The sequence below is a fragment of the Trichomonascus vanleenenianus genome (assembly GCF_965637985.1).
Source record: "Trichomonascus vanleenenianus strain CLIB 3782 genome assembly, contig: TRVA0_004S, whole genome shotgun sequence".
Classification (NCBI taxonomy): Eukaryota; Fungi; Ascomycota; class Dipodascomycetes; order Dipodascales; family Trichomonascaceae; genus Blastobotrys; species Blastobotrys vanleenenianus.
Window position 1 is genome coordinate 305,310 of NW_027481883.1, and position 14,272 is coordinate 319,581.

The 14,272-nt window shown below is 47.9% G+C and overlaps 9 protein-coding genes across 9 annotated transcripts; 5 read left to right on the top strand and 4 right to left on the bottom strand.

Annotated features, from left to right (window-relative positions):
- Window positions 1–138: 138 nt before the first annotated feature.
- Window positions 139–1,932, top strand: TRVA0_004S03092 (uncharacterized protein; the record flags this gene model as incomplete). Its single annotated transcript, XM_076682736.1, has 1 exon — window positions 139–1,932. One exon carries the CDS (start codon window positions 139–141, stop codon window positions 1,930–1,932), a length of 1,794 nt encoding a protein of 597 aa, XP_076543098.1.
- Window positions 1,933–2,818: 886 nt separating this feature from the next.
- On the bottom strand, window positions 2,819–3,216 carry MOH1 (Moh1p; the record flags this gene model as incomplete). The annotated part of the gene is made up of 2 exons (XM_076682737.1): window positions 2,819–3,008; window positions 3,074–3,216. The coding sequence occupies 2 exons, from the start codon at window positions 3,214–3,216 to the stop codon at window positions 2,819–2,821; spliced, it is 333 nt and encodes a 110-aa protein (XP_076543099.1).
- Window positions 3,217–4,096: 880 nt separating this feature from the next.
- MRPL22 (mitochondrial 54S ribosomal protein uL22m MRPL22) lies at window positions 4,097–5,046 on the top strand (the record flags this gene model as incomplete). Its single annotated transcript, XM_076682738.1, has 2 exons — window positions 4,097–4,121; window positions 4,181–5,046. The coding sequence occupies 2 exons, from the start codon at window positions 4,097–4,099 to the stop codon at window positions 5,044–5,046; spliced, it is 891 nt and encodes a 296-aa protein (XP_076543100.1).
- A 447-nt stretch (window positions 5,047–5,493) lies between these two features.
- On the bottom strand, window positions 5,494–5,812 carry TRVA0_004S03158 (uncharacterized protein; the record flags this gene model as incomplete). Its single annotated transcript, XM_076682739.1, has 2 exons — window positions 5,494–5,537; window positions 5,620–5,812. 2 exons carry the CDS (start codon window positions 5,810–5,812, stop codon window positions 5,494–5,496), a joined length of 237 nt encoding a protein of 78 aa, XP_076543101.1.
- Window positions 5,813–6,036: 224 nt separating this feature from the next.
- On the top strand, window positions 6,037–8,145 carry YMR1 (phosphatidylinositol-3-phosphatase YMR1; the record flags this gene model as incomplete). The annotated part of the gene is made up of 2 exons (XM_076682740.1): window positions 6,037–6,060; window positions 6,115–8,145. The coding sequence occupies 2 exons, from the start codon at window positions 6,037–6,039 to the stop codon at window positions 8,143–8,145; spliced, it is 2,055 nt and encodes a 684-aa protein (XP_076543102.1).
- A 131-nt stretch (window positions 8,146–8,276) lies between these two features.
- SHR3 (Shr3p) lies at window positions 8,277–8,886 on the bottom strand (the record flags this gene model as incomplete). Its single annotated transcript, XM_076682741.1, has 2 exons — window positions 8,277–8,785; window positions 8,841–8,886. The coding sequence occupies 2 exons, from the start codon at window positions 8,884–8,886 to the stop codon at window positions 8,277–8,279; spliced, it is 555 nt and encodes a 184-aa protein (XP_076543103.1).
- An 878-nt stretch (window positions 8,887–9,764) lies between these two features.
- TRVA0_004S03224 (uncharacterized protein) lies at window positions 9,765–10,424 on the top strand (the record flags this gene model as incomplete). The annotated part of the gene is made up of 1 exon (XM_076682742.1): window positions 9,765–10,424. The coding sequence occupies one exon, from the start codon at window positions 9,765–9,767 to the stop codon at window positions 10,422–10,424; it is 660 nt and encodes a 219-aa protein (XP_076543104.1).
- A 551-nt stretch (window positions 10,425–10,975) lies between these two features.
- Window positions 10,976–11,722, top strand: RPS3 (40S ribosomal protein uS3 RPS3; the record flags this gene model as incomplete). Its single annotated transcript, XM_076682743.1, has 1 exon — window positions 10,976–11,722. One exon carries the CDS (start codon window positions 10,976–10,978, stop codon window positions 11,720–11,722), a length of 747 nt encoding a protein of 248 aa, XP_076543105.1.
- An 838-nt stretch (window positions 11,723–12,560) lies between these two features.
- Window positions 12,561–13,280, bottom strand: PXP2 (Pxp2p; the record flags this gene model as incomplete). The annotated part of the gene is made up of 1 exon (XM_076682744.1): window positions 12,561–13,280. One exon carries the CDS (start codon window positions 13,278–13,280, stop codon window positions 12,561–12,563), a length of 720 nt encoding a protein of 239 aa, XP_076543106.1.
- Between the last annotated feature and the right edge of the window lie 992 nt (window positions 13,281–14,272).

Genomic DNA, 14,272 nt, shown 5'->3' on the forward strand with positions numbered 1-14,272 from the left:
GTCACTAGAGCTTCTGTCCTGCAATTGACGTGCATCTACGTGCTTTTGCTGCAATACTTTTCATACACACTCTTTATTACGGTGTAGATCTCGGCAGGGGATCTGGAAAGCTGCTGTGAGATACTCCAAGTCCCGGTTATGTCAGGGCCATTGGCAATGGGAAACAGATTTGGAGGAAAGTTTGCTGCGAGTCCTACAGCTGTCAATAAGCTTGAAATAATGCCAGCTAATAAGGATTCGTCCAAGGATTGTAGTGAGGAGTCTTCTCATTCTTCTTCTTTAAAGAAGAAAAAGGGATCGTCATTGGAGAATACCCATGCAAGCTTATTATTGAGCGCCGAAGACGACTCAATAAGCATTGTCTTCGAGACGAGAACGAAGGAGATGCTGCCGCCAAAAGAGACTGCCAATCAAGTACGCAGTACGCGAGTGAGCTCGAAGAAGAAATCCGGCACTGGTAGCCAAGCCCTGATGCATGCTACTAGTGTCACTAGTACTCAATTGCGTGCTAATAGTCATTCAATTGCCAGAGTCACCAAGTCCCTGACGAAGAATAGCACTAATAGTAAAAAGCTGAAAGCGGCCAGCTCTAAAGAAGAAGGGAGTGTCGAATCTATAACCATTACTACTTTGCGCCGCGACTTGAGTACCCGAGATTCCCCTCTAATAGTTCTAACGAGAACTATCCGCTCTAGCGGCTCCCTTTCTAAGAGTACTAGTTTTCTGTCCTCCGTGGATACCCTTTCGAAGAGTACTACCGGTAGCTCTCTATCCTCCGCGGATACCCTTTCTAAGAGTGTTAGTTCTCTATCCTCCTTGGATGATAAGGTTAAAACTAAGGAGTTGGTGGTAACGAAATCAAAGACTATCGAGCTGTCGACTACAGAAACGACAGCTATGGTTGCAACGGTATCTAGTACATCTAATGTCGTATCGACAACTCGGACATTGACGACCATTGAGAGTAGCGATGCCACCAGTGCTACTACAGAAACTATAGAAGCTGATGCGACTACAACCACTATTATTGAAGATACCAAGACAGTCAAAAGTACGCGTAAAAAAACAGCCCATCCTTTGGAAACTAACACAGAATATACGACAATTACACTACCCAGGACAGAGTCGACTTCGACTCGAAGACCGCCAAACACAGGTGATGGCGCAACAAAAACATGGGAGAATTCTAGGGCAACTCCGTCTAAAGAAGAATCTTCAATAATAACATCGCTTAGTTCATTATTAAGCACTGGTCATCATGATCACAGCGTTAATTATCATTCATCTTCTTTGAGTACCCTGGATTATACGAGTGTTGTCACTGTCACTTCACGCCTAGGCGAAAGCGCAAGCAGCATCACTGGAAGCAGCATCACCAGTGGTATAGCACATGCTACAGGCAATTGGTCTTACGACCCGGGCCCACACTCTCGAACAACCCAAGTCACGGCGACTGCTACCCATACTCAAGCGACCCCGACTTCGAACCCAACTCCTACCCCAACCGTAGTAGGATCAGTAGTTGGCTCAGTTGCCGGAGTCGCCATGATCGCCCTTGTAGTAGTCATTCTGCTGAACAAATTTGGTGCGAAGAAACCTGGCTTTAGCGGCGGCTATGCCATGCAAAATCCTAAAGATGCGGCTCCGCTTGCGGTTGCAATAAAGTCTTTCCTTGTCAGGGCCAGCGGTGGCAGCAAGAAGGAGCTTGGAGCCCCAGACTCGGTTCATGGCGGGGGTGACAGTCGCCAAGATTATAGCACCGTCCATGCTTCTGACGAAAATCAACAGTCGAGCAATCCGTTGATGTCTGAGCGTGAATCTTACTCTGAAGTTGATTTTATCCGCCAATACGAGGAGGACCATCTAGGATCTGGCCGTTACGCCCAGCCACGACAGGTGTTTAGCAGGTTTACAGAAACCGGTAGTTTATAGGCGCAAAGTCTAACACTAATCAATTTGTGTATTACTCTGCAGTAAAAGCTGCGTAGTTGTTTGAATTATTATTTCAGTGGAACGTTGCGGAGGATTGATTATAGATTTGAGTCCATCGTACATGAATTGTTTCAGGATTGAAATTAAAAAAAAAAATATGGTAATGGGTTAGGGGCAGATGTCAACAATGTATTTGTTGCAACTTAGGTACGTGCTACTAGTGCCACAAATGAGGTACCACTACCGGTACTTCCAAATATCAGCTACCATAATTCAATCTATTACTGTACAAACAGACCATATCAATTACATTTTTGATCATCGAACATTGTATCTGTAGTCTACTTGGCAGGTGCTGCATATATGCACCGGCACATGCTCGTATCTGGTGTACTTCCCGAGAGGTTATTGTCAGCGCTGCACATCATAATGCACCCGTCCCAAGCTTCGTATGACATGAGATCATCTCAGAGTAATATATGGGAAGTTGTAATGATGATAACGTACATGTAATGCCGGTATTATGAGCATAATATATTCCAATACTGGTACAATGTACACGTTAACTTATAATATAAAAAAAGGAACCGGCAATCAATTGTATGTAAGCGGTACGAATTTTCTACACAATTGCAATGAATTAAAACAGCCTATAATTCCCTTAAGTGATTTTGCACGAATTTATTGTTTTTTCCTGCAAAAATATTGGCAAAATCGGTATGGTCTACGGGTACCGATACTATGCCCATAGGCGACTTATATTACCTACTAAAGTTGATAAATAAACAAACAAACAAACAAACAACGTACGACCTAATGTAATTGCAAGGGTTATATAAAATGGTTATAAGTTATGCTCTGTATGCGCTATAGCAATGTGCTCTACCTACTTGACCTGCTTGATAGCCTTCAACTCGAGTATAAACTTATTCTCTTTATACTTCTCCTTTTCTTCATTTGCATTCACGTAGGCCCATCCGACATTAGAAGAACATTTGCGGCAGTACGTATCCTGCACCATATACCTCCCTGTTAGCATGGTCCTCTCTTCCAGCGGCCCGCGCTCAACGTTGACCCTACAATTCCCGTGGTTAGCTTTCCTTATCGCCACATGTTGCTGGTAATACTCGCTAATACTTACACGTTGCCAAACAGGCATGCTTCACCGGTTCGTCCTCTGAAGTGTTCTGATATCAGGTCCTCGCCCAGTGCTAGGTGAGTTTGGCACTCAGCACAGCCATAGATGAACTTGCCGGTTAGATACTGGTTGAATTGGACACCCATGGATGTGTGGATTATTGGCAAATCTACACTCTGTGGTCTTGTTTTTGCACCTAATATAACACCCTTGGTAGAGCCTAATAAGAGCCTAAAGTTGCCGCAAGAGCTTTTTCGCCATTAAATCAAGTGGGCAAGATTGTAACTATTAAGAAACTCCCTCGCATGTCTGATAAGTGAACTGCCCAGTTTACGTAACATATCGCCATCCCAAAAGGGGCGCTGATTATCCGGGGTACTACCCACACAGTTCACCCACACTCCCACATTCTACAGTACTATACTAGTACTATAGTACATACGTTCCCGCACACGCGCTCCCAGTCACGGCCGTGATCATCTGGTGTTTGATCAGCTCTCATATAGGGCGGACCATGCAGAGCACCCCTGCCGCAATAACCTTAATCAATTAAAAAGGGGTTTGTTCAATCTATGCGCATTACACTTTAAATGTACGTGATGAAGGTCCTTGTGAAACCAGTGGGATTCATTGCCCGTTTAGCCAGAGGCTCTGCAGATAAGGTTCCCAACTTCAGGGCATTTATTTGTCGATAGTTTGCTTAATAAGCGCTTAATAAGAGGATCGCCCCCATATTTCCTATGGGCTGCATTATTTCGGTCGCGCTGGTTGCAACTGCTGTGATGCGACAATGTTATAGACGGCTTCTCTTAATAGGCAGTGCATCTATTGTCTGGTTCCGCCCCTATGGCGTTCTCTAGACGCATGGACGAGTGCGCACGTACAAACTGGTGGCCCCGATTAAAGTTTTGTACAATAGTTAATTAAGTCAACTTAGTGATAGGCCGGCCGGCGCGGTGGGAACAATTTTTCAACAAATCACCTGGGATCAAACGACCGAGTTCAATATAACCAGTGAGAAGGAGGATGATTAGGTCACGGATACTTAATCGTAAGTGAAATTCAGACATATACAATGGGGTTTGGGTTAACGTGTTTGATTTTATCTAGGAATTTCTGCATTTCGACCTTTTCACACGACAGTTTCGCGGCTGAATGAGAAAGGCTCTAAGGCCGGTTCGATCTTTGGCAATGTCACCGAGGCAACTGAGGACCCGAACTCTGTAATTAACCAGCTGTCGTACCAGCAGGAGTCCCAGGCCAAGAAGAAGGAGGGCGAGAAGAAGGAAGGTGCCCAACAGGGCCCCATTGCGTTGACCGATAAGCAGTTGAAGAATGACGTCGAGATTCGAAAGCTCATGTACCCACAAGCCCAGACGGCTACCGAGCTGTTGCTGTCACCTCTCAAGAAGCAGCTTTACGAATTATCTATGTCCACCGGTGGCTATGACCCTAACAAAGTGCTCAAGCTCAACGGCAAGCAGTATAAGCTGAAACTCACAAAGAAGGAGCTCGATGCTCTGGAGCCAAGTGTGTACCTCAAGTCTTACCGAATCAAGTCTACTTCAAAGAAGGCAACTTTGTTTCTGAGAATGCTGCGAGGTATGCCTTTGAAGGACGCCATTACCCAGTGTCACTTTAGCCCGAAGATCATGGCCCGAGACGTTGGCGAGATGTTGACACGGGGCATCAAGCAGACTCAAGAGCTTGGAATGAACCCAGAAACTGCACACATTAGCCAGATCTGGGTCGGGAAAGACGGCTACAGCCAGAAGCGACTGGACTTCAAGGCTCGAGGCAAAGTAGGCATTATCGAACACAAGTGGGTCCACGTCAAGGCGATCCTGAAGGATATCAAGTCCAAAGAGCGATTCCTCGAGGAAAAGAGAAACCGAGAGCTCGCACGCCCAGTCAAGCATCAGCTTCAGTCGAAGCCAGTACACGAGATTGCTCCTTCTTCGGAGTATAAGTGGTAAAAGGCAGATAGTCTGCCATCTCCTTGCTCCTACCTCACCCCATAATCCTGTACATATATATATTGTATTTACCTTGTTTATTTCATTTACTGTACTACCTCTCCTTGGCATTTTAGTTTAGCTCACCCCTGTAACGATTACTGAGTATATATATTGATTCGTTCATGCTCGCCAGAAGTAAGACGTATCAGTTAACCAACTCGACATTCACTCTTTACCCATTGATTACAAAACGAACTAGAGCTGGTATATGGTGACAATTCCATACAATACTACAATATCAATCTCGTGCTTTTCCTTCGAAGAAATACCCTACGATTTAATCACATAATACATTAGACACTCACATACACATACACATACACACTCATGACTCTGTTAACTTATTTTTTTTCTTTATGTGTGTAACACAAAATGCAAAAGATAAACGTTTATAAATAAGTTCTTCTAATCGTCATAACCAGTCAACTGTTCCCGAGGTCGGTTTGGAACTACATCTAATGTTAGCAAATCCTTTCCTCATCAAAAGTGCTCTTAAAATTACCACCAAAGCAAAAGCTGTGAATTACTTACTAGGATAGCTGGTTGGAATTGGCTCCGAGTCTGGGTAGAGGTACTTTTGTCGCAGCGGAGTGCCAATGATGGCTATGATTGGAGCAGCGACACCGAGACCAACGGCGACGGCGATATGCGGCTTGTGGTACCCAATGTATCGAATGAACCGGAATGGCTGGGACCAGAACTTTGGAGCACTGTCTACGGTCATGGCTGGCGAGAAAAAGAGCAGATCTGGTTGCAAGTGTCGTCGTTTCCAAACTCAAACTGTTCAAAGATGGTGAATTTTGGGAGGTTTTTGATTGGCCCCATATTCCGGGACGGAACCTTCCCGATTGAGCACCCGCCGTCTATCGCCCCCCCCCCTCCCTCCACGGAGCCTCAACTACCTATAATAGTACCGATAACCAAACGTTTCCATCGGGTTGCCCATTTATGGAGTACATCAAGGTCGCAAAGGTATGCCGAAGTTCTTTCCGCGGACACTGAAGGGTTGACTGACCGCGTGTGTAGGTTCCAAATGTCAAGCTTATCCGGCTGGGGAACGCCTCAGTCGGGACGCTGCACCTGACGACGCACCATATGATATTCCGAGAGGACACCTCGTCGCGCGAGATCTGGGTGTGCTACCCCATAATTGCCGAGGTAGAGAGGCGTCCATTCAATCCTGCAGTCGGGCACGCCGTTCTGAAGGTGCGATGCCGGGACTTCACCTATTTTGCATTGAACTTTGACGCGGATGCTGTTTCCAAGGACGTGTTTGATTCCGTCATGAAGCTTACCTGCGTGTCATCGGTGGACAAGCTCTACGCATTCATGTACAAGCCTGGTTCGGCCGAACGGCGGTTCAATGGCTGGAAATTCTACGACCCGCGCAAGGAGTTTGAGCGCATGGGCACGTTTGGCGCAGACAAGTGGCGGTTCACCGAGGTCAACAAGAATTACACGTATTCCGCGTCTTACCCGGCGCTATTTGTTGTTCCTGAGGCTATTTCGGACACTACTCTTAACTATGCATCCAAGTTCCGATCCAAGAGCCGTGTTCCTGCACTGAGTTACTACCACCAATTCAACAGCTGTACGATTACGCGGTGCTCTCAGCCGATGGTAGGGCTCAAGCAGAACCGGTCTCCGCAGGACGAGAAGTTTGTCGCGGCTATTTTCGCGACGACACAGGTCCCCGACAAGGTTGGAGCATCACAGGAGAATCTCATTGTCGACGCCAGGCCAACCGCGAATGCCGTGGCACAGACGGCCATGGGCGCAGGCACGGAGATTATGGAGTACTACAAGGGCGCCAAGAAGATTTATTTGGGCATAGAGAACATCCACGTAATGCGGGATTCGCTTGGCAAGGTCATTGAAGCACTGCGAGTCGGCGATCTGTCTCCGCTGCCGCCAAACCAAGAACTGCTGTATAGATCCAGTTGGCTGAGACACATAGCTCTAGTCCTCGAGGGAGCGGTGATAGTCGCAGAACAGATCCACTACAAGTTTTCTCACGTCCTCGTCCACTGTTCTGACGGGTGGGACAGAACGACCCAGATATCCAGTCTCGCCCAGATCTTCCTCGACCCATACTATCGAACAATTGACGGGTTTATTACCCTGGTAGAGAAAGACTGGCTTTCGTTTGGGCACCGATTTGCCGAGCGGGCAGGTAACTTGTCGAGTGAAAAGAACTTTGTCCAGGTCAATGAGAACAACAGCCAGGCGCAGCAGGTGTTCAACTCGGTCAGCCACAAACTGGTCAAGCAACAGCATATAAAGTATACTGCGCCCATTTTCCACCAGTTCCTGGACACTGTCTACCAGGTGGTGAGACAGTTCCCCGATAAGTTTGAGTATAATGAGCGGTTCCTGCGGCGGCTGCTCTACCACAACTATTCGTGCCAATATGGTACCTTCTTGTACAACTGTGAGCGCGAACGAGAGGAGGCCGGAGTCAAGAAGCGCACGAGATCGGTGTGGGACTACTTTCTCGCGCGGAGAGTAGAGTTTACTAACAAGGGCTACGTGGAGCCAGGGGAGTTGACCGCCGCCGAGACGATTCTGCTACCTGACATCGAGCAGGTAAAGTGGTGGCCCGAGATATTCGGACGGAAAGAAGAGGAAATGAACCAGACGCTCCCTTTAGGCGCCCTATACTCAAGCGCGCCATTGAACGAACGCGACGACTTAAGAAACATAGAAACAAGCACAAGCGAGAGCCAGACACCGGTGCCCACCGACAATGAGGCCATTGTTGAAGAAAAGATCTTTGATCAGGTGAGGGAGGCGAATAGGAGCGCCGTAAGTCTAACTGCTAACACCATCACCACAACCGAAGGGCCCAATGCATCTCCATATCAGGACACTGTTAGTGCTCCAGTGTCGTCTGACCTGCTTCCTTCGTTCCTACAGAATCGACAGCCAGCTCGCTCGCTGAGCGGCAAATTTGACGCAATGACGCTGGATACACATGATTCAAAGCCCAATGCACCCAAATCCATATTCACCAAGTTCAGCGAGTCTACGGGTCTCACTGAATGGCTAGATAAATAGCCTCAATATTCTTTTTCCCTCTGGAGGAAATGTCACCTTTTTGGTATCTAGACGCAAGAAACTCCAAGAACGAACTTATTTATTTACAGGTACTACACGAGGAGGAGAACGACTAAGAAGAATTGCTTGATTTACTGAGTCTTCTTCTCCTGTTCCTTCTGCTTCTTCTCTTCGGCTTCGGCCTGGGCAATGATCTTCTGGTCCTCCCACTCAGCCCAGTACTGACCCAATTGAAGGCCAACAACGCCGAGGAGAACAAGGACGATCATGCACTCGGTCGCGGCAATGACGTTGAGGCCAGTCTTCTCGTCAACGTCTCCCCACTCACCGTCAAGAGCCGCATTAGCGCCCCGTCGCAGGTTGGTGAGGTACATGCCGACAGCGCAGAGGTAAAGGAACAAGCTGCCGCCGTCGAACAGTTTGTTGGACTCGGATGGCCTGTACAGCTTGACTAGCAGGCCAATGAACCCAAGGCCAATGAAAGCGTGGTGCACATGATACAGGAATTGCGGCATTGACGCTAGCGTCTGATAATGCCTAAGCGACCGCGCAAACGCCTCGGAAGTTGGGTTAGACACCCACAGGGTGTAATAGTCGTAGGCCCAGTTGGAGTAGAGCACTCCCAGGGAGAAGGAAACGGCTAAAAGGGGAAAAAGTTAGCAGAGCAAATCATTGTCATCACGCGTTACACTTACCGCAAAGGATCAGGCCGGTAGAGAAGGAGGCGGCAGAAGTCGGCATGGTTTTGCTGTCGTAATTAGGGGTCTTGTTCAATAAGGAGGTGTACGTACAGGCTTGTCCGAAGTTTGGGGAGCAAGGAGCTGGGAGCGGAGCTCCGACACCAGGGCCCGAAGAGCAACCGGGATACGCGTTTAATAGAACGCGCGGTATCAAGCGGGTCGAAACGGACGAGCCAGGGGAAAGCTGACGCAAGGAGGCTCAAGCGTACTCCGGATAGGGCTTGTCCTAGTTCCCCTTGCTGCGTGAACTAAATCGCGTAGCGTATTGGATCTTTTTTTCCATTTTCAGTAGAATTATCATACAATGTATGGGATATTCCCAGCAGAGAGTTAAGATTTTCCCATATTATGAAAAGTGTTACCTATCGTAGTTAAGCGTCATATAGGTTGTGATTGTTTTGGTAGTGTAGAAATACAGTACAGTACAGTACAGTACAGTATTATTGTAGGATGCACAGATCTACCATCGGTGATCCAAGATGGTTGACGCACAGGTACGGGACGTGCATGGGAGGAGCAAGAATGAGCTCCTTTCTCAGGGGTAAAGCAAAGCCTCTTGGTACCGAGGACGGGTTTACGACGAAAACGGCATAACGGAGAGGCCATCATTGTGTCAAAACTGTCAGAGTCTGTCAAAAGCTGTCAAAGCAGTTGCTTAAAATTAAACTAGGGCACCTATAGTAGTTGTCTATAGAGCCTCCTGAACTCCTTGATACAAGCATCATGAAAGCGGATTACACCTTGAAGATGAAAGCAAGATAATATAAATAGGAGCCATATTTCAGTAGAACATCTCAACATCAATTGCAAACCAAGCAATCAATCAATTAATCAATCAACGAAGGGTACCGTACTAACAGCTATTTCACAATGAGCCTAATGTCTATTGCTTCTGTTCTTATCCTGGCTCTTTCTACTGCAACTCAGGCCCAAGACGCCCCATCGGGATGGTCTCCAGTCCCTGGTGTTGATGGCAGTACTCCAGCCACCTCTGCTTCGCCAACAGCTGCTGGTGGGGATGTTGATGCTAAGATCGCTGCTGTCGTTGGATCTACTCTTACTATGGCTGCCTCCTCAGTTCCATCGCTAGCTGTTGACTCTAGTCTGACTATTACTGCAGCCCCATTGCCATCAAACGATCAATCTCTACCTGTCGCTTCGGGGCCGTCGAGTGCCGCCGCGGATCCTCCATCCCCAGCTGATCCACCATCCGCATTCGTCCCACGACCCTATTTCACTCGAGGCAACAACACCCTCCCAATTAGCGTTCTCCGAACCACAACCGTTGCTTCAATTAACGTTCTTGAGACCACAACGATTGCTGTTTGCGGGTGCGAGACTGCTGTAGTTTCAAGCGCCGTAATCTCAAGTGCTGTTCCAAGTACTGCTGCAATCCCGGTTATCCAGCAGACTGAATCTGGTGTTCCTCAGGCCCCAGCAGAGTCCGAGACTTGCATCGAGCAGAGCAATGAGGCTGCTGTCCCAGAAATCCCAGCCCTACTATTCACAGTCGCTGTTCTAGCAGTATGCTTGGTCTAAAAAAGCTTTATGCACTGTATATTATGAGGACATGACTAGATATTTAATAACTTATGCCATAAAATAAAGACTGGTTGACCACGAGTTCCCACAATTGGTACTCCTTCTTTGGTGTTATACGGGCCAGCGGAGGTCCTTTAGTCAGTTGGCAAATTTCTACGGAGAAAAGCCCCAGGGGGTTAGGGAAATAAGCTGATGAATACAATTGAGAATAATACTGAAAACGAATTTGACGGCATTTAATGTCCAGGGCCGGTCTTACCTTGCGGCCCGTGCGGCTTGCGCCTCTCCATCTAAGTTGTAGTATGTACCAGTGCGGGTACATATGAGTATGATATACGCGTAGAATAAATACTAGCAGTCACAAAATATCCCAACCTTCCCAAACTGGAAAGATTATGATGAAGCCGTGCAGCTTAATACAGTTGGGAGAGTCGCGCGGGTGCGTAGCCCTGAGAATGGGAAAATTTTGAAAGCAGCGACTCATACGAGACTTTTCACCAAGTTACCGACAGTCAACCAAAAGACCTTCGACAACCCTTGAACTAAAAATGTCCGCTGTCAGCATTTCCCAGAAGAGAAAGCACGTCGCCGATGGTGTGCTCTACGCCGAATTGAACGAGTTCTTCACCCGAGAGCTCGCTGAGGAGGGTTACTCTGGTGTTGAGGTCCGAATCACCTCCTCCAAGACTGAGATCATTGTCCGAGCCACTCGAACCCAGGACGTTTTGGGTGAGAACGGTCGACGAATCCGAGAGCTCACCTCCCTCATCCAGAAGCGATTCAAGTTCAAGGAGGGCACCGTTGCTATCTTTGCTGAGCGAGTCCAGCAGCGAGGTCTCTCTGCCGTTGCCCAGGCCGAGTCCCTCCGATACAAGCTCCTCAACGGTCTCGCCATCCGACGAGCCGCCTACGGTGTTGTCCGATTCGTCATGGAGTCTGGCGCCAAGGGTGTTGAGGTTGTTATCTCTGGTAAGCTCCGAGCTGCCCGAGCTAAGGCCATGAAGTTCCAGGACGGTTTCATGATCCACTCTGGTCAGCCAGTCCGAGACTTCATTGACACTGCTACCCGACACGTTCTGCTCCGACAGGGTGTTCTTGGTATCAAGGTTAAGATCATGCGAGACCCAGCTACCGAGACTCGACCAAACGTTCCACGAGCTCTTCCAGACTTCGTCAACATCCGAGAGCCAAAGGAGGACGTTAACGTTGCCGAGCCAACTGTCATTGACTACGTTCCAAAGGAGGAGAAGCCAGAGGAGACCGAGACTGCTCCAGCTGAGAAGGTTGCTGCTTAAGCTAATGTAATGTGTTATTTATGTAACCAAAAATCTTAAAATGCCTTCACTAACCGCGTTCATGAATGTCGTCAGATTGTTTACACCTTATTTTGCTATTCGGCATATGCATTGATTTGCTATGGCAGAGTACCGAGACCGGCATGAAGGACGACAGAAGCCCAGTTTAATAGCTAGAGACGATACATACAAGTGTAACGAAATATCCTTGAGCAAACACCGCTCGTCGAACACAAAGTCGCGCTACCTGCGTAATTGCATCAATGGGCTCATGGGCAACAAGCCCGAAGATGGCCAACAACAAGCCATGACCGAAGAATACTTCACCCAGCACTTCCGCCCCAGAGAAGAGGCCAATATGGGATTCAAGGAGAAGGTAGAGATGTGGCTTGACGACTTGCTCGAGAGCAATTGCTTGCCGTTGATGATTGGGGACAATGTCATCCAGCAGTCCCATGCATACCCCGGAGTAGCTGACGACGCGGCAACACTAACTGGCAGTCAAGCAAGCGAAGAGCTTGCTTGGAGGGTCAGCACAATTCAGGCAATGACGGAGTATCGCAGCGAATCTGAGTGTGTGCGGCGGCCGGAGAGCGTTACATCGGTGCGTGTGAAAATGCTACAGAGCCTGCCGCGGGCTAAGCTATGGCTAGGAGGATCAAAGGACTCTCGGGGGAAACCACGAAGACGCTGCGGAGCGTCGAGCTCGGACAGTAATAACAATGCCTACAGTAGCAGTAATATGGGACGACACCATTTCCGATCCTACCAAAAGAAATGATAAAACTCTATAGATATTTCCAATGCATAACTTTCCATTAATGTAGCTTGTGATATCTTACAATTTCGCAACTTCACTCTTCCACGTAATGCCACACCAGTTGCTAATTGTGATGGACATCTCGCGCAGCGATCGCATCTCTTCCACAGTAGCACCGTTGTTCAATGCCCCCTTCAGGTGGCCCTTCAATTGAGGGTTGACATCTTGTGGGATCAAGCATGCGCACACCACAAGGCTAGTCTCCTTAGGCGAGAGGATTTTCGTGTACGACAAAAGCGGAGCGTAAACATGATGGATCGTGTATTGATCTAGGTCAGGGTACGCCGAGGCCATCTGGTTTCTGATCCGCTTGGAAACCTTGCCGTAGACCGCATCGAAGAACGTTGCTCCAGTGGAAGGATCGGCTGGCGCAGTTTGTTCTCGATGCACCTCCGTTTCTTTCAGATACTCTGGAGTAATATTCTTCAGCTGCGTTAGAGAGTTGATTGTCTTTGGCAAGCCCGAGAGCGCCGCGCATTTCAAAAGTGCTTCTCTGATTTTCTGGATAACCTCCTTCTCCGCTTCTCGATTTCCCTTCACCTGGGGCTGCGACATCATGTACTGGAAAATGAGAGGAATGTCATCCGGCTGGTTGCACACATTGAGCGTAGCAGCTGCGACAAAGTACCACGAGCTGCTGAGCAGCGGGTAAGAAGCAAGCTGCTTCAGTCGCTCTGGGGTTAGCACTGTCCTCGCGGCCATGATTTTGGAAGCAGTAGTGATTTTAGACCCGAGCATTTGTGGGGAAATTATCTGTTATATATTGATGCGGAGTACGGAATGCACTATGGCTGAGAGGTTCGGTTCAAGGCGAAAGGTGGAGCGTGAGACTTCAATGCCGAGGAACGTCCGGGCCTACGGACCTTAGCGCGCGGCTGTATTAGCACCCCCCTGAGCAATCGGAGAAGACGCAAATGATTTCAGGCTGTATAATGGTGCTACTACAAGTAGTGATATATTCAAAGTCATGAACTCGTAGATCTACCAACCATACCTGTATTTTACTAATTTTCTCCGCCGCGGAGAAGCCTATTTTGTGTCACATAGTACTCGGCCGCACGCCGAGGTTCTCAGTAACTACACTGTATTACATATTTTTAATTTTTTTTTTTTTTACCCTTAATCTAAAACCGGTAATTTATGATTCTTCATAACTTGCTCGTACTCCACAAGCGGATGGCCAGAGAAAAAAAAGATACAGGAGACCAATCACGAAACTATTTGAGACAAGCACAGGCTCTGCCACAGTTCTAAACGAATCAATTCCTCCGCCAAGCGCCTAGACGATCTGAAGCAAGATAAGAACGGCAATATCAAACACCGCAGCAGCACAAATAGTAAGTATACCGAGCCGCGCAGCGATCAGTTCCGTTGTTGACAGTACGCTTAACGGAATACGCATTCTAGTGGCATTCCCGACTGCGAAAGCTTGAAGGATCGCCGTATACTGGGCCAATCTCTACGTCAAAAGCAGCTGATTTGACTGCGATAAATTCAGCTTCTTCCCTATTGAGATATCTACAGTAGTAGGTTTATATATGCGTGCCAATTGCCTTTCGGCGATTCCTCTAACTGTTCTAGATAAGGATCAGAATAGACTCTAAGCCATGATTCAAGGCCCCTCCAATTATTCTAGCTTGAAGGAATCAGAGTAGACTCTCAAACTATGAATAGTAACCAGGGATGGTCAGGGATTTGAGTTATGATCATTGGTAAGATTCCTTGTGGGA